The sequence below is a fragment of the Monodelphis domestica genome, chromosome 8 (assembly GCF_027887165.1).
Source record: "Monodelphis domestica isolate mMonDom1 chromosome 8, mMonDom1.pri, whole genome shotgun sequence".
NCBI classification, from domain to species: Eukaryota; Metazoa; Chordata; class Mammalia; order Didelphimorphia; family Didelphidae; genus Monodelphis; species Monodelphis domestica.
In genome coordinates this window covers 178,573,638-178,592,494 of record NC_077234.1, presented here as the reverse complement: position 1 = coordinate 178,592,494, position 18,857 = coordinate 178,573,638, and the positions used below count along the sequence as shown (strand labels likewise).

Sequence of the window (18,857 nt, the reverse complement as noted above, 5' to 3'; positions counted from 1 at the left end):
TAGAATGTAATGGACTTTGTTACTAGTGGCAATACAATGATCCAGGACAATTTCAAGGAACTTATGAGAAAGAATTCTATACACATCAAGAGAATGAACTGTGGGAGTAGAAACACAGAAAAAAAATATGAATTATTACTTGTTTATATGGGTACATGATTTGGGGTTTTGGTTTCCAAAGATTGGTCTATTGAAAAAATAAGTAACATGAAAATAGGTATCAAACAATAACATTTGAATAATCCAGTGGAACTGCTTGTTTTCTCTGGGAAGGGAGAAAGAAGAGAGGAGGGAAAGAAAATGTATCATGTAACAATGGAAAATATTTTTAAAAAGAAAAAGAAAGAAAATCCAATGGGAAATATTCCCTTATTGTTATATGTTTTTTTGTCCAAATGTGCAAGCAGAGCAGAGCTTTATTTAATCTTCAAATTCCCAGAGAATGGATTACAACTACATTAAGCATTTCATGTAACCACAAGTTATTTTAATACATTACAAGCAAAATGAGTCCTCTCTGTAAACTCCTAGTAGGCACAGACTTAAAGTTTACCCTTTTTGGACAGTGTGCCAAGGTTAGCATTTGTGTAATTAGATACTTAATGAATGCTTTTTGATGACATGGACAATGGAGATGTTTTATTATATCATTATAAAATCAGCTCAAACAGGTCAAGCAGACATCATTTTTCAGTCTCTTGGTTCCTTTGCTCTCCTTCCTCCAAACCACTCTCCTTTCCCATGTCTAGGCTCAGTCTAAGTTTAACTAAGCTGTTTTTTGACCTACAGTTCCAGTAATTTTTTTTTTAGAAAACAACCTGTAAAGCAGGGAAATTCTCCAAGTCCTTGTCAACTCTCCTGAAACCAGTTTGGAGGAAGCCTGGGTCAGCAATGATGAATCATAGTTTTAACTTCTGAGGCACAAGCTTTTGTTCTGACAAACCTTTGATTTTCTCTCTCATTTCCTCTTCCTCCTTTCTTTTTTTTTTTAACTTCATTTCATCCCAACAAATGCCCTTTTTCATAAAGTAAGAAATTTGGGGATTATTAGTATGCTTATACACCATAAATATTGTCTACTGTGATATTATTGATGTCTTGTGTGGCACATTTTAAAAAAATATTCTGTGAAAATATGTCTTGGAATTATAAGTTCTCACAACTATTTAAAGGAATAAAGCATTTATATGTTTACTATAGGAACCAAGGATGATAACTCAGAGATGTATTATCTTCCCTTCTATCACAGAAACAAAATCAAGAACATTATTATTTGAAGCACATGAATGGCAATAGAGGATAGAACATGGGATCTAAAGTCAGGAAGACCTAAGTAAGTTTGAATCAAAGACTATAGACACTGGCTGTGTGATCCTGGCTAAGTTATTTAACTTCTCTCTGACTCAGTTTCCCTACCTCCAAAATAGTGATAATAGCACTTAGCTCTCAGGTGAGGATTGAATGAGTTAAAAAAGGAAAAGTGTTTTTTTTTTGTAAACTTTAAGAACTATATAAATTCTAGATATCATTATTATTACTTGAGGAGGATGTTATGGCAGGGGTCACTCACCAGCGACAGCAGTAAATTCAATGCTTGACCACTAGGGTCTTCTATAATTTCAACATCTACAAACCCAGGTGATAGTTGAATTAGCTATTTGGGTAGAGTTGGAGGTTTATTGACAATGACTTATGAAATATTTTTAAGGTTCCTGGTACACCACCATTTCCTCATAAAGGAGCTGACAGCAACTCTATAGCTACTTGAAAATGAAGTGAAAATTTGACAGTTATTTTGGTTAATTTAATCAATGAAGGGTGCCAAAATCAGGCCAAAATAATCTACTCTGCTTCATAAATTACCTGGTATGACTCTTTCCATTGATTAATCAAATAGCTGTCAAACATCTACTTCGTTTGACATTCATTCTGAGAATTGTTTTAAATCTTCTGAGAGTGAGGAGTAAGAGGAAGCAGAGAGATGCACCAGTGAGAGAAGGGCGGCTTTGATTAGTATTTTCATTTAGTTGAACCAAATTAACTTTTTCTATTAGCACTAGTGGGCAGATAATGTGATAGAATTACTTAAGGGTGATGAGATTTGAGGTGGTGTTCTGGAGTAATAGTACTTACTGTCTACTTAAATCTGATCCTATTTTAGCCTTTTGATAGACTTCTCAATGGGAATAATTACAGAAGAAAAACATATTGAGCTAATTTTCTAAATAGTAAAAATAAGGAAAGGCCATCAATTATTCCTTTTTTGCTTTTGGATATTTTTGTTGAGCTCTATTTATGTGGTTAATTTAATCAATAAGCAATGCCACAATCAAGCAAAAATAATTCATTCTGGATTCAAAAAGAATAAAATGTTTTAAATTTTGGTTGATTGTCAGAAGAATAATGTTAGATTGAAACGAAAAAAAGTGATTAGGCATGAGTTAAGGAATGGGGATACCCTCCCGTATGTTAGCAACTTCATCTTCTAAATATATATTACTATATAAATGAAAATATTTTAATGGATTCACATGCAAATATAGGGATTTGCTAAATCCAGTATGAGTGAGATGGGATTTGGATATTGCTCAAAAAAAGGAATTTTGTTCTGCTAAATTACTACTGCAAACTATTGTGTAAAACAGCAAAGGAAAACTGCTAAGAGCAAGAATTTTTTTTTCAAAAAAAGGTTTTCTTTCCATTTCATAATTTATATGCAACCAGGGCTACACTTTAGAATTACTCATAGTTTTATGAAAGTGACATTCAGGTTTTGCTCAGGATGTATTATTTATTCATTTTTCAGATGAACAAATTATACCTTCTGCTATATAAAATCTCAAACCTCAGCGATAATAAAATTGTGGTTAATTAAAATATTTTAGCAGCAAGCAAGATTAATAAAGCAATATGAAAACAGCAATAAAATCATCTTATTCCAACACCAAAATAGAATAATCTACCTTAAAGGGACAGGTTTAGTTCTAGGCATTTGAAATCTTTGAATGAATTCCGTGATACCATGGTCAACAGGAAAGCCTAAAGATTTTCACCAAGCATAAGGCTAACTTTGTCTTTTGTACAAACACCTAGTGATTTCTGCTCTGTTGAGAGTACAGAGAAAGTACTGGAAGAAAACTTAGTTCCAGTATAAATCTGATAAGTAGATAAGAAAGAGGGAATGGCAAATAGAATTTAAAAGTGAACATTTAAAATAATTTTAAAAAATAACAAAGAGATTTATGAAATATTTTAAGTTTTAAAAATACAGAACTCATATGATCTTTACAATACATAAGATACAGCTATTATTATTTATTATTTTTATTTTTTTTTTATGAAAACTTAAGGTTCAGAGAGGTTTAGAAATGACTAGCTTGTGGTCCTATAGCTCACAAAATAAAATTTGAATTCAGGTCCTTCCAGATTCCAAGCACAGTGACCTTTCCATTGCATCGTGTTGTCTCTACAAATCTCCCTAAAAAGTATAATTTATCCAGAAGGAGAATTTATCCAGAGGGAGAATACTACTTTTCATTTGCTTTCTACTTCTGCATTTGTGGTTCTATAATGATATTCGCATGAACAGTCATATGATTCGCAAGATATTTTGAAAGGGGTACAACTCCCAGTAAAGTGATATAAGAATAAGCTTTTTTAAAGCACCTACTATGTGCCAGACACTATGTAGAACACCTTACAAATATTATCTCATTTGATTATCTGGTGAAAACGATTTGAATATCTGAGAGTAACAAATAGACATTTAATTTCTCTTGTCGATAGAGCAGTCGGTAGATCTTAAAATATAAGTGCTTTTATTTTCCATTTAGTTCTCCCTGACTGTCTCTTTTTCGTGCCAGCTGTGATGTTGCTAATGATAGGACCTAATACTTCTGGATCATTAAATGGAAGAAGAGACGTAGATGCTGAGAAGGAAAAATAAGCTTAATCTATCCTTTATCAAACTATATCCTGTTTCATGTTATAGGATTTAAATGGAAGCTTATGAACTGACTTGGTTAAAGGGTAAGAGGTACATTGAGCCATTCAACAGATACACAATAAGTGAAAAAGCAAAGGGGTGTAGTGTAAAAAGGCTTTAGACCTGGGGAATAAAGACTTTTATTTGAATACCAAGTCTGTCACTTATAATGTGTGTGATTTGGGGTAAAGTATTTCACCAATCTGACTTCAGTTTATCATCTATAAAATGAAAAGTATGAAATAAATGAGCATTCCTAATTCTGAAATCCTATTAATATCACCTTGGAGCTACTCTGATAGCAACACATGACAACGCGTACTATTTTAATTTTTTGTGTAGTCTGAGGCATCCGAATGTTTCTGATCAAATTTCATTTCTATTCAATATTTCCACTCCCTGACCTAACTGAAAGATTTCAATAAGCATAAAACAGGTAGCATTAAATATATCTATATTTTAAAGCAGGCATGATGGTCTTCTCTTGGTTGATTGTGTCTGTTATTTGTAAAAAACAATTTTGAAATGATGAAAATGCCAACGAAGTTTTACTATTTATTGCATTGGGTTCAGATTAGATGATGTGTGCAAAAGACTTTGCAAATTTTAATTAGCTAAATGAAATAGAGAAATATTAGCTAGTAGTACTTCATTCCCTGTGTCCCCAGTCCCAATGAGAATATGAAATTGAAGACTTCAGAATCCTGCCACTGTGTCTCATAGAGCAAGTTCCCTCAACATCTGGGGTCTTCTGGCCCTGGAATATTCTAAAACCCTGTAGTCTGTTAGCCAGGAATATTCTTCTGCAAGGTTTGTCCCTTCCATCCATTGGTGAGTTCTTCCTGTAGCCTCCATTTTGTTAAGAGACACTATTGGACTTGTCTTTATTCCCCTCCCAGGCTTCTTTTTGAGTTCATAATCCTCACACCCACAGTCTTGAATCTAGGACTTTAATTTCTTCTCACTCAACCCTTCCACTCTTTCAGCTACCTCTAATGTGTTACCTTGCTTCATGAGAATATAATCTAATGAAAGGCAAGAATGTTCCTATTTTTGCTTTTATTTGTACCCCTACTGCTGAGCACAATGACTGGTATGTAGTAAACATACTTTTTTACAATTTCCTTCCTTCCTTCCTTCCTTCCTTCCTTCCTTCCTTCCTTCCTTCCTTCCTTCCTTCCTTCCTTCCTTCCTTCCTTCCTTCCTTCCTTCCTTCCTTCCTTCCTTCCTTCCTTCCTTCCTTCCTTCCTTCCTTCCTTCCTTCCCTCCCCCTTCCCTTCCTCCCTCCCTCCCTCCCTCCCTCTTTCCTTCCTTCCTTTCTTTGAATAGTAGTTCTAGTAATAGCAGCAGCAGCAGCAGCAGCAGCAGCAGCAGCAGCAGCAACAACAACAGTTTTTAAAAAACATCCTGGTAAAATATTTTAAACATTTTTTCTCATCCAAAGATTATATGACTTCCTTTCCTGAACCAAAATCAAATTGCCTAAAACATTGTTCAGGTGAGTATGCCTTTCAAATAATTCTACTTACTTGTTCAAATTCATTCTTCTGAAATTCCTCAAAACCGAAGATGTCCAGTATTCCAATTTCCAGTGTCTGAAAACTGAAACAAAAAAAAATGAATGAATGAGTATAATTTCTTAAGTCTTTTATTTCTCCTTGCCTCTCCCCCTTTCATGAGTACTTTAGTCATTTATCTTATCACTATGATCTCAAAATGAATGTTAATTCTAAAAGAGATAGCCAAAATAAGAAACAAAAAAAAAGTCAGTAGTGATTAAATATTTCATATCTTTTTTTTAAATTTTTTAAATTAGTTAATTTATTTTTTAGAATATTTTTCCATGGTTACATGATTCATGTTCTTTCCCTTCTCTCTTGACCCTTCCCCTCCCCCCAGAGTTGACAAGCAATTCCACCAGGTTTTACATGTATCCTTGTTCAAAACCTATTTCCATATTATTCATATTTGTAATAGAGTGATCACCTCAAGCCAAAATCCCTAATCATGTCCCCATCAAACCATGTGATCAGTCATATGTTGTTGTTTTTCCTGCATTTCTACTCCCACAGTTCTTTCTCTATATGTGGATAGTGTTCTTTCTCCTAGGTCCCTCAGGATTTTCCTGGATCATTGCTTTTCTATTAGTAAAGAGGCCCATTACATTTGATTGTGCCACAATGTATAAGTCTCTGTGTATGTGCATTGTTCTCCTGATTCTGCCCCTTTAGATCTGCATTAGATCCTGGAGTTCTTTCCAGTTCACATGGAATTCCTCTAGCTCATCATTCCTTTCAACACAATAATATTCCATCACCATCAGATACTAAAATTTGCTCAGCCATTCCCCAACTGATGGATTCCTCCTCATTTTCTAATATTTTGCCAATATAGTGATGTTTTTGAAATGGAAATAAGGTTGAAATGGCTAACCTTATTCTTTTGGAGATCTTGATTTAAAGATATTTTGTAATGTTAAGTTAGAAATTTGCTCACAGATGAAAAGGGTGATATTTTTATGTTTAATAGATCACAATGCCTATATAGCATGAAAAATGATAAATAATTCCCTTGGCTGCTCTCTTTGATATTTCATCATTAACTTATTACTAATTTAATAGAAAATTATTTTTAAAAAGAATAATTAAGAATTACACTTTGGAACAAATCTAAATAAATTTTATTGTTGTAAGAAGCACCATGATATAGTAATGGGTTAGAGGAATAGTCATAAAGTTCACTCTCTTTTTTGCTCCTCTCTTATACTTTGCCCTATTGAATGTCTTCTACTCAAAATAAAAATTTCAAAACCAAAACTTAAAATATATAACACTACAAATTTACTATTTTGTGAAGAACTTAAAAGAACATATTTATTAAGAAAATATTAAAGTTAAAAGAATATATTCTGTTTTTAAAATCTGGACTCTCCCACAAAATATCCAAAATATGGCACCATGTGGATGAAATACATCAATGGAAATAATTTTAGCCCTAACTCTGCCATTAACTTGCCCATATAGCCTTGGGCAAATTATATTCTTCTACCTCAGTTTCTTCTTATATAAAATGAAAGGCTTGAATTAGAAGCTTTATAAGTCTCTTTCAGATTTAGAGATATTATTTTGTGTTTTTATGAAATAAAATTTAAAAAAGAAAATGAAATTTCTTCACTACATAAAGCGCCAATAAACTTAATATTTCTGTTGTAATTAGTGCTTTGATTTTCCAGTATCCACCTCCTCCCACCCTTTTCTTCATAGCAATTCCAGTTTTGTTCTCCTTCTTCTATGGTTATAATGAGTAAAATTAAAAAAAAAAACTTCCTTCTCTAATACTGGACCTTTGAAGTCATCCCTTGCCTCAATGATTCATTTTTCTTTTTTTCTTATTTCCTCAGTCACATTCTCTGAGATTTGAACATTGCCACAAATCTGACATATTTCCCTTATAAGTCAATCTTACCAGCACGCATAAAGATTTTCTTAAAATAAGGACCATCTAAAAGCTTTTTTTCTGAATCTAATTTTTTAACAAGATGCATTTTAAGAGGTTAAACTTTTTTAACATTAAATTTTTTTAATTTGCAGAACAACAAGCACAAATATCTAAATATACAGAAATACGAATATACTCACACACAGCAATTTAGCAAATAAAGTTAATATATAGATAGTAAAGAAAACTATAATGCCCTCAAAAAGTTGGATACATCTTATCAGTTTGAGATTGTGATTTGTTTATTATCAAAGCTGTATATTGAGACAAAGATTTTGGCATGAATGGTGAATTTTTAGTTTGTGGTGGATATACGAAAAGCGAAGTATTAATGAAACAGGTTTAAAAATGCTATCCATCAATTGAGGAATGGTTGACTAAATTACAATATTGAATAGAATGATTATAATAGGAAATGAACAGAGTTTCAGAAAGAGCTGAAAAGATTTTTGTGAACTGATGCAGAGTGAACAAAATAAGAAGTAGTTTCAGTGTTGGAAATCATAATTTGTTTGATTCTTTCCTTCCCTCCCTCCTTTCCTTCCTTCCCTCCTTTTCCTTCCTTCCTTCCTTCCTTCCTTCCTTCCTTCCTTCCTTCCTTCCTTCCTTCCTAGTGAAGGGAGAAAACTTATTGGTTCATAATTTTTAAATCTATAAAAATTTCCAAATAATACAAAAAGAAAGGGGGCATAAACAGGGCAATTTTATTACTGTGTCATAAAATTCAATAACATTTTTAAAAAATAATAGTTCTAAAAACAAACTATTTAAAATATAAGTTCATTATTTCATATCTTAGACTTCTTTTAAGATTGACATGTTTCTTTTCATTGATGATTATTAATTTCTCAATAAGAAAAAATTTTTAAAGGTGAATAAAGAATGAAGTCAAATTCAGCAGACATAACGAATGATGAATTAGCACTTCCATAATGTTCTTCAGAGACTATTTCAGTGATTCAGGACCCATATGGATAATGAGAAAGAATCCTCTTAAAGGCTCAATCTCAACTTTAAAAACTATAATTGGATGCAAAATAGAAATTATAGTTTGGTCAAACTAGTAACAATGAAAAACAAAAGAACCTGACCCTTAGGATATGGAAGATAAAAAAAGAGGATAGAAAAAAATATATGTTATGTACTTTAAAGAGCTTGCAACTGCTGGCATAGATTTAATATATTCGTTTTTCTCTATTTCATCATTTATGATTGAATGAAATATGTTTCTGTGACTACAGCAGCAATCTTGGTGGACCAGTTATAGAAACTTTTAGGCAGTGGATGCCCAGTCTGTTGAGTAGTCAGCATTACTGTTATTTCTATTTATTGATATCCAGACTTCTATCATATAGACATTTAACTTAACATTCAAGTTTTGGCAAAAAGATTCAGAGGTCTTTTAGTCATCTAGATTTCAATCCTATAAGCAAAATTAACTTTATTAATGTGATAATCTGCTTCAGGCTACTTTCCCGTTTAAAATTCTCCTGAGAGATTCTCTGAGAGTTAACAATTTCTAATTAGCATTCACTTGTTAGGAAAATAGAATGACTTTTTATTTAGGTGTCAGAAAAAGTGTGGCACCTGACCCAAAAAATAGCAACCTGATTCCATCACTATATAAGTGGTCCTGTCTTCATTCCGGAAGTAAAGATCCAAATTTTATTGCACTTGCATTAAAACCATTAACAATTTTGATTTAAAGTGGGTCCTTTACTCCACAAGTCTGCTTGGGCACTATGTTATCCTCAGTCTATGACCCTATGAGAATGGATTTGGTGTTAACCACATCCCTGAACAGGTGATTCAAGTGACAGAACCTGAGCCTGAAACCAGGAAGCTCTGAGTTCAAATTTGAACTCAGATACTTACTAGGCCAGGCAAGTCATGTAACTGCTTTCTGTCTACTTTTCTCAACTGGAAAATGAGGATAATAAAACCACTGATCTCCTAGGGTTTTATTTGGACCAAATGAGATATTTTTGTGAAGTTCTTTGAAAAATACAAAGTGCCAAATAAATGCTGCTTTTCATGTTTAGCTTTCATCATTTCTTAGTTAATATTAACCTATTCAATATAAGCTATATTAATGACATTAAAATAAACATATGTATTACTGCCAGCAAAACCATAAATAATTTTAGCCAGATAAATCTACAGAAAAAAGAGAAGGGAAAGTAGGAAGGAAGGAAGAAGGGAAGGAAGAAACGAAGGAAAGAAAGGAGGAGGGAGAGAAGAAAAAAAGGAGGAAGAAAACTTTAAGTGACCTGGGACACTAGAATTAAGGGGCTCCACTTTTAGGATCTGCATTTCCTCATTTGCAACATGATGGCATTAAGCTCAAAGATCTCTAAAGTAATTTCCGACTCTAGAACTATGATCCTCTGTTGTTATCTATGATCTCAAAGCAACTTGAACTTTCTAAGAACAAAGAACTCTGACGGTACAGAAAAGACTCTTGCAACATTCATGTTAATTCTAACTGTTGGAAGTTTTTCTTAGTAAATAATCAAATGTATAAAAGGTTCACCAATAAAAATAAAAAAACAATAAAATTATATTTTGTAATTGACGGCAGAAGAAATCATTCTTGCATGACTTGAGTTATGCCAATATGCTTTGGTAACATCTAAGTGAATCTAAGTCAAAGCCTAGGACTAGGGCTAGGAATGATTGGGCAAGTATTTTAAACAGTGAGATAAGTCAAATAAATTTCCTACAAAATCTGCCTTGTTAATTATAAAAGGTCGCATAAATGATATACAAGCATTGTCGCTACTTTGAAATAAATATCCCAAAGTACCAAAATCTCTGTCTAATAAGGTGCATTATATATATATATGTATATATATATATATATATATGAATGTATACACACACATACATATACACAATTGACCAGGGAAATTCATGCCAACCTATTCCTTTAATGCAGAGTTCAGTGAAGAAGGTACAGTTTCCAGTAAAGTATACAACATTGAAGTAATGTTTAGAAAGATGTCAGTACTAAAAAAAGGGTTTTTTAAAATTCTTGAGTAGCCCAAAGTCCTTGAATAATAAAATAAAAACAGACTTGAAGAAAGCCTTCAGAATACTGAGCAAGATTTGTTGTTAATGCTATCATATTAGTATAGTAGAGCCTTTTTCACCTAGGATTGTGGCTCTCAGATTTCCTCCAACTACAGCTTCCCTACTTATTAGGACACCATCTACTGCCCCTGAATGCAGGACAAAATCTCCTTGGATGTTTTTAATTGAAATATATTTATTTTTGATTCATTTTGTTTGTTTTTCAACCATCTATGTTTTTAGTCTTACCAATTAAAAAACACAAGAAATAATTTTATTTCATTCTCCTTGCCCCTCCACAAAAACCACCTGGACATATGAGTAAGAAAGAGAAGCAGGAGGGAAGAGAGTTGTCAATATCCTGTGCTGTACAAGGAATGATGTTTGGCTGCCAGAGTACACATTCAAAAATAAATGACCCTGGGCATGAATGTCTTGTGCAAAATTAAAATCTCCCCAAGTTCCGATCTCTAGAGGAAATGTAGTATCTGTGCCTGTCTGCATCAGATTTATATTGCCCATCACAAAGCAAGTGATTCATTGTTATTCAACACATCATGTAATAAAGGACAGGAGCTACATATATGCTGCTAAGTTTAGTATATTGCAAAATCTTATTTTGACTATCAATTCCTAAGTGGCAAATATGAACAGTTAAAAGTAGCATATTTTGATCCCATCTTTCAAGGTAATTTTAACATCAAACTGGTTTGGGGAAGCAATGGCTGCACTTTTGGATGGGATATGCCCTGGAGATCTGTCTTGGCCTGGAGATCTGTCTTGGCTTGAACCCCTAAGCAGCTGGGACTCATTGAAAGTCTCATTTTTAAAAGGGCAATGGAAGTAGTGGGAACTTAAGAGAAGCCAAGTTTGAGAGTAAGCTCCTTGAGGACAATGAATGCATTTTGGTTATCTCTGAGTCTGAACTTTTGGAGGATTTCGTTTGAATTATCTGGGGAAAAGCAATCATTTGAATATGATTTCATTTTGTGACAACAAACTTCTACTGACAATAGGCTGAATTGGAAATGCTTGACTTGGGCTGGATAAATTGTTTCCTCACAGTTCCCTGTAAGCAAGGTACCCCATCCTGTGCTATACACATTTCATTACTCTCCTTTTTTGTATTTTTAATTCTGTAGTTGTTAAGAATGGTTATTACTTTTAGGAAACATGAAAAAGTGGCAGCTCTTTAAAAGAATACTTAAATATCTATTAGAGACACTGTAACCTTTGCTAAGACAAATGCAAACATTTCAAGGATCAGTCAAGCCCATGATGAAATAGGACCAGGCTGAAGTGAAGTGAAAACAATAAAAAATGAAAAAAACCCTAAAAACTGACAAATTCTTGGTGCTAAACAACCTAATTAGTCTGAAAAAGAGAAGCAGAGATGTACAAAAGGACCTGACACCTAAAGGGTAAGTTACTGTTCCTTCCTTTATATTGTGGTACTGTTTCTTCCCTTAACGACTGAAGAAGATTTTAAAATCAAAGAAACAACAATGCCCCCCCCCCCAAAAAAAAACTGTCTCTCTATTACCACAAAGAAAAGAAATGTTTTGGGAAAGATCGTGTCTATAAAACTGAACTTTGGAGAAAAGGTAATTTTTATTTGATGGAATTCATTTTTTTCTTTCAAGGCTACACTAAAACTATTACTCAAGTTCAAGTAACCATATAAGTCACGAGCATCTTCATAAGACTATAAAGTACAAACCAAAACAGTATTTGGGGTATTTTTTAAACTTTCAGTAGGCAGAGAGCTACTTAAAATTGCTTTATCTACAACTACAATAAATACATATTAGTTATATTTTTAGACCTGTATTGTTATGGATTTTTTTATTCTATTCCTGGGTGGAAAAGAGGCATTTAAAATTTCTAGGCACACCAATCCTTGATTTTGACAGACTCATATAATTGAGATTTTTTTTCACATTTGTTTAGGGTTTAAATGGCACTTTAAAAAATTTTAATGAGTGTTAATTAAAAAAAATTATTTCTGGCAAAAAAAAAAAAACCTTTCAGTAGGTTTGAAAGTCTTGTCATCATTAAGAGAATAATGAACTCTGATGATTCTATTGAAATACTGAGAAATAGAATTATTACAGAACTGCAGAAATTCTCAAAATAAAATAGATTACAACATAACTTTACACCACAATACATATTACAAAAGATTAATAAAATTATTAGAACTGCAGAAAAATAATGGCCTGATAACATACTGTATTGAATGTATTGAAAAGGCAAGATTATACTTAGAAAAATGAACTGTTCACCAAAAAGTCTGCTTAATATCCAAAGTGATTATTATAAGTGTGGTTTAAAAATGGAGAATTCTTTTTAACTAAATTTTCATTTTTTTCAATTAACAAGCATTTATTCCTCTCTTAACCTTCACTACATAGAAAAAATGAGATAGAGAGACAGAGACAAAGACAGAGAATGGCCCCGAAGAAGAGACATGAACCTATACCTCCCTCTCCTTTTTGAAGAGATAAGGAATATGGATGTGGAATATTGAACATATTTGCTATATGGAATTGTTAGTTCTATTGAGATTATTTTCTCCTATTTGTTTTTGTTCATTGTTATAAAAAAATATGACTCTCAGGAAGAAGAGTGATAAAGAGGGAAAATATGGCCACAAAATTTATCAGTAAAAAATTTTAAAACAATTTATAATGTATAGTCTAAATTTATAGTAGGGTTAAATATATTTGATTGGAAAAACCAAATGTCATAGAATAGCACTTATGATCACTAATTTTTTGAGAACTAGAGTGTCATGGTATCATGGTTAGCTCAGTACAACATTTTTTAATTGTTTACAAATGTAAGGTTTTTTTTAACTGTTTAAGTCAATTCAGTCTGCCTATATATCGTTTAAGGCATGAAGAGAAAGGAAGCTTATAAAGAAGAACTCTTCTTATTTGTGATTTTTATGGGTAATCATGATTGTATTCAGTTGACTCAAATAATTTTTAAAAGTCCAAGAAGAAAGTTCCAAAGTCAATAAAAAGATATTAGCCTTTTCAATAGCTTAGTCAAAGCAGATTTATTGCTAAGCCCTCACTTAGAATGGGCCACTATTGTTAATGGAAGAGAAAGAATCAGCAAGTTCAGTCCTCTGAACCTACAAATATGTGTAATAAATAGCCATGGTAACATACTAAAAACAGTGAAAAGAATTATGTCTATGCTTTATCACCGCATCAACTTAGGAGATAGAACATCACCAACGAAGTATCTCAGCTAGACTTTGCTATTTGAATCCCATGACAGATATGAAGGAACAGAATTTTGGTTATCAAAAATAAATTATGACTTACACTATGTTGAAAAAATGTCATGTAATCAAGCCAATTACTTGTTTACTAGGCCTTTCCCCCCTCATATCTGCTTCATATTGAAAGTCTTTGACGATACAGTGTATATCAAACTTCTTAGTAAAGTTGTAAGCTATTGAAGCTGGAAATTGCACTAAGGCTTTTGGGATATCTATTATATCTACACAGACAACAGAGAGAAGATAGAAGAATTTAAACTTTTATTAGCATCTAAAAGAAAGGACTTGGAAGTGAAGAAGATTGGAACTGAGGACTAACAAAAGTTGATGTATTCTATCTATAGTTCATTTTTATATACAATTCCTGAATTGGGGGCCAACAATTCAATCTCTTTGGGACTCAGTTTCTTTGTCTATAAATGCAAAGAGATGGGTAAAATAGATATTTTTGGGTCCTTCAAGGTCTTAAACTTTGATCATTCTAATTTCATAAAGAATTTTTAAAATAACCATTTTATTACAGAATATATAAAGTATACCCTTAAGCTCCCAAATTCAAAAGGAATTGCTTTTCTTCCCCTGTAGAAAATATAAAAAATACAAGTGTGCAGGCATAATGATGTAATCAATTTAGAACTGTAAGTAATCTTAAGTGACAGTGAGTCCAAACACTTCATCTTATAGTTAACTACTGTTGAATCCAGAGAGGGGTCCAGAGTCAGTATATGAATGACTAGGCTATGGTAATACAATGAGTAAGTGTGAGAGCTGAGATACGGTCTCTGATCTGACGTCCTCAGATTTTAAATCCAGCATTCTTTCCATTGGGAAATACAATCCCCAAGATGCTACGGGAATCAGCTCTTTGGTATCAAGTGCTACAGAAACAAAAGTTGTACAAAGTCAGAAGTAAAAAAAAAAAGTATCAACCAAAATAGGATTATCCATAATTTTAAGAGGAATCTGCTTTTAAGTAGGCAGAGACTACTGTCGTGAAAATGATCCTATTAATGTTTATGAAATAGTCTGAGACACTTCTCTGGCATCTTCAGCTTTATGACTTTTGGGCTTCTCTGGTTTCTACAATTACATTTATTTTGAACTTCTGTCTGCTCCATCATGTATGTCCTTTCCCTTTCAATTCTATTTTTGGGGAGTTTGGGGGTTGAGATATCATTTTCCATCATTAGATTTTTTAATTCCTGGAAGGCAGGGACTATCTTTTTCATATTGGTAGACCCAGAGTTTAGCACAATTCCTGGCACATAATCTGGATTTTACAAATATTTATTAACTGACCTTTTAGATTATTCTTAAGAATTAGACTAAAACAGAACTGATCTCTCTCTCTCTCTCTCTCTCTCTCTCTCTCTCTCTCTCTCTCTCTCTCTCTCTCTCTTTACATATATATATATATATATATATATATGTGGGTTGCATGTGTATTTGTGTGTGTATGTGTATATGTGTTTCAACTTGAAGAAACGGGAAGGTAGTTAACTTATGGATTCACACTTATACTGAGGCAGAGAAGTAACTATTTGGTTTAAGAACATTTCTCCTCTATTTTTGTTTTTTTTTTAATTTAGATATGAAACAGCACAAAACAAATTCCATAATAATGTCAATGATAAATTAATGGAAAAAAATGAAAATAATCTGCCTATGAATATCTGAGATATAACTGTATTCACCCTGACCTACCAAAACAAGCTACTACACTCAGTAGTTTTGAAATAGAATAAATGAAGGATGAGATGAATTCCCAAAATTTAAATCTCTCTGACATTTTTTAAAAATCCCTTTTATACTTTACACAGAAACATCCATTTCCCAAAATATTATGATAATTTTCTGTAATCAGAAATTTGAAGCTCCTTAAAATAATATTGCAGAGTCCACCCTCCCCCACCAAGACCCAACCTAAAATGGTTGCCACTATACAATAGTCTTCAACTTTTTCCACAAAAGTATGTGTTTCCAGATAAAGCAGAAAGTACTAGCTTTTCAGTCAGAGGATCTGAGTTGCTGATACTACCTCTACCATATTGGCCAAATCACTTATATTCCCCAAGTCTTTTTCTCCTCATCTGCAAAATGAATTTAAACTAGAAGTTTTTTGAAGTCCCTTCCACTTCAAAATTTATAATGCTCTGATTTGTTGCAATAAATAGTTAACAATAAAGTTATTTAATATAGATTCAGATTTGAACTTGAATGGATTTTTTTAAAAGTATATTTTCACAAGATGTAAATTTTGTACCAAATTTAGAATAACCAAGGACCCTTGGTCACGACCCATAATCCCAAGAACATATTTATATAATGACTATTATGACATATATAGCAAGTGTTAAAATTCAGAATATGCATAATTAATCACACTCATTTATTTATTGATAATATTTATTTATCAAGATACCTGCTCATTTTGGGATCAAATGAAAGCACACTTCTTATACATTTGAAAACCATTTAAAAGTGAAATTGTATATTATTATGGGAAATAAATGAAAGGAAATTGGAAATAAATGTTTAAGAAGAAATTACGTAAATACCCTGACAAAAGAAAAAAAAATCATTGTCCCTAAGGTAACCTTGTTGGCTTGTCTGCAGTGAAACATAAAATGGATTGTCATTAGCTCCATCTTCAGGCTACTAGCAACAAGCATTCTGCAATATGATTTTATCTGTTCCATATTCAGAGTCTGGGCCTATAATCAGTCATAGCAGACTTTTTTCTTAGGTCTTAGGTCTATTCTTCAAGGAGACCTTTATGTAGTTAAAGTAACCATGTGTTTTTTTCAATGATTTTTATATATGTCAATTTGCATGTAATTTTTAGCAACCTAATCCTGTTAATCACTGAATGAAGGCATAAATAGGAGGGAGTTAAATTGCTTAAAAAGGTAATATTAATATAGCAAAAAGGTCTATTTTCTAATCAAACATAAAAATTGTAGAAATCCAGAAGATTAATGCATAGACCACTTATGACCTTTTTGATCTTGGGCAACTCACTTAAACTCTGGCAGCTTCTTCAGCCCTAATCAAAGATGTGGGGATTGGGGAAGGCAAGAACTCAATGACTTGAAAATTCCTTTCAACTTTAAATGTGGGCTCCCATGAGCCTACATATTCAAAAGCAACAATGATAATTATGGATGACAATTTTCTGCAGAGAGAAAAAAAAAGCTTTTCTTGCAAATGGAATTTTCAGGGAAACATAATGTGTGAGACCCAATTAACAAAGAGAACCTTGAATTCTAAAGGTTCTTAACATCACTTTCCTCCAACTCCTGAGCCTCAAGACCAGAAGTCAATTTCCCATACTCGGTTCTGAAACAAACATCCAATGACACACATAATAGACAAACCCACAGGCAAGGCAGCTCTTAAAAACAGAACAGTTAATACAGGTATTCAGGGCTATGAGTTTTGTGCTTAATAGAAAACATTTGGACTCCCTAATTACAAAAGAATAGCAAATCTTTCCTAATGAAGGAGTGCAATTTTCCTGAAGATGAATAATAAATTTCTCATTACATTCTCATTAGTGTAGCTTCACTATATTGATTTGGAAGATATTATTCAGAAAAGATTCATCAGATGCTGGCCAAGCTTTTATCCACTTTCATAGTTAGAGTCCAAGATTTATCATCCTCATTGGATGCTTTCTTTTTCCTGCGCAGATGAGATAGTGAATCATCAGTTTTGACAAACCTGTAAGTTGTTCCCCACTGCTAGCAGAGTAGACTTTTACAGATTAGTTTGTTTCAAATGTGCTGATCCAAATATTTCTGGACTTTTAGAACAATAGATATTGACTTGCAATATTATTTTTCCTGATAATCACATAATATGAGCTTAAAAAACTAGATAATATATAATTTTAGTGAGTTTAAAAGCTAGATAATATATAATTTTAGTGAGACATTATTGGACTATGTGGCCAGATCTTAGTTGAAATCACAAAGCACTAATTCAATCACTTATATTTCATTACATTTCTTTGTAACAACGATCCATTTTTGAAACTATTAATTTGATTATTTACCTCCTTCCTTCCTTTTTCTTATTATTCAGTGCTATAATTAAATGGAACTGAGTTGACAATTAGATGCACCAAAAAATATAGGTAAGTCTTTTGACTTATTCTAAATTATTTTCCTGTGATTATTTAAATAATGTGATTTACATTTTAGAAATTTATTATAGTGATGTTGAAGAAATAGTTTGGGTGGCCTTTCTTCATTCAGCTATCCTTGGTATTATTTTTATTTTTAAAAATGATATCCAGTAAACTTCTATTTGTTGTTTGCAAGTGGAGGGGAGAATGAAATTCAAAAACACTCAACTCTCTTTTACTTGGTTAGAACCTGGTCCCCATTTAATCATGCATGAATTGTTAGAGTAGCTTTCCATAAGTGGTGAAGGATACCTGAGTTTTGTTTCCAAAATCTGAAATGCTCATTGATATTCACATCTAGAAGCATTTGGAAATAATGAGAAGATAATGTCTTACACTAGAGAAGGAATTGTGGAACCAAGCAAGAAGAGAGATTTTGACTAAGGCTTCAAGACATAGGTTTGCTTAGATTTTTCTCTTGACTTTGCTAATTCTCTCCCCTTTCAATTAGCCATAAGAGAGATACCTTGTTTCTTCTCTAGCATCTATAAAAACCAATGTGTGTCCTGTTTCTCTTTTCTTTTGATTCAATTGGAGAGCAAAATTTTTTCTCTCCCCTTCCTTCCTTTTGTAGATGGGCAAAGGAACATTGCTTAGCACAAGACTCTTCCTATACAATAGGAGGATTAGGTAGAATCCCATGTATGTACCAATTGCCACCCTCTTTCTAGTTTCCTTCAGGAATATTTGTATGACATGTTTCTGGGTTTGTTAAAATTCCATTTTCATAACAAAAGAGTTTTGTTTGATATACTCACATGTTTATACTAGCTAGGAGTTTCTCCAGATAATCTATGTACTTAATGGTTCTTAGTAAA

At 32.6% G+C, this 18,857-nt stretch overlaps 1 protein-coding gene across 1 annotated transcript in view; it reads right to left on the bottom strand.

Annotated features, from left to right (window-relative positions):
- Positions 1 to 18,857, bottom strand: part of MYO16 (myosin XVI) — a 727,392-nt gene that overhangs the window by 278,155 nt on the left and 430,380 nt on the right. Inside the window, exon 21 of the mRNA XM_001375684.5 lies at positions 5,515 to 5,587. Coding sequence (XP_001375721.4) covers positions 5,515 to 5,587 — 73 coding nt within the window. The remainder of the gene's footprint in view (positions 1 to 5,514; positions 5,588 to 18,857) is intronic.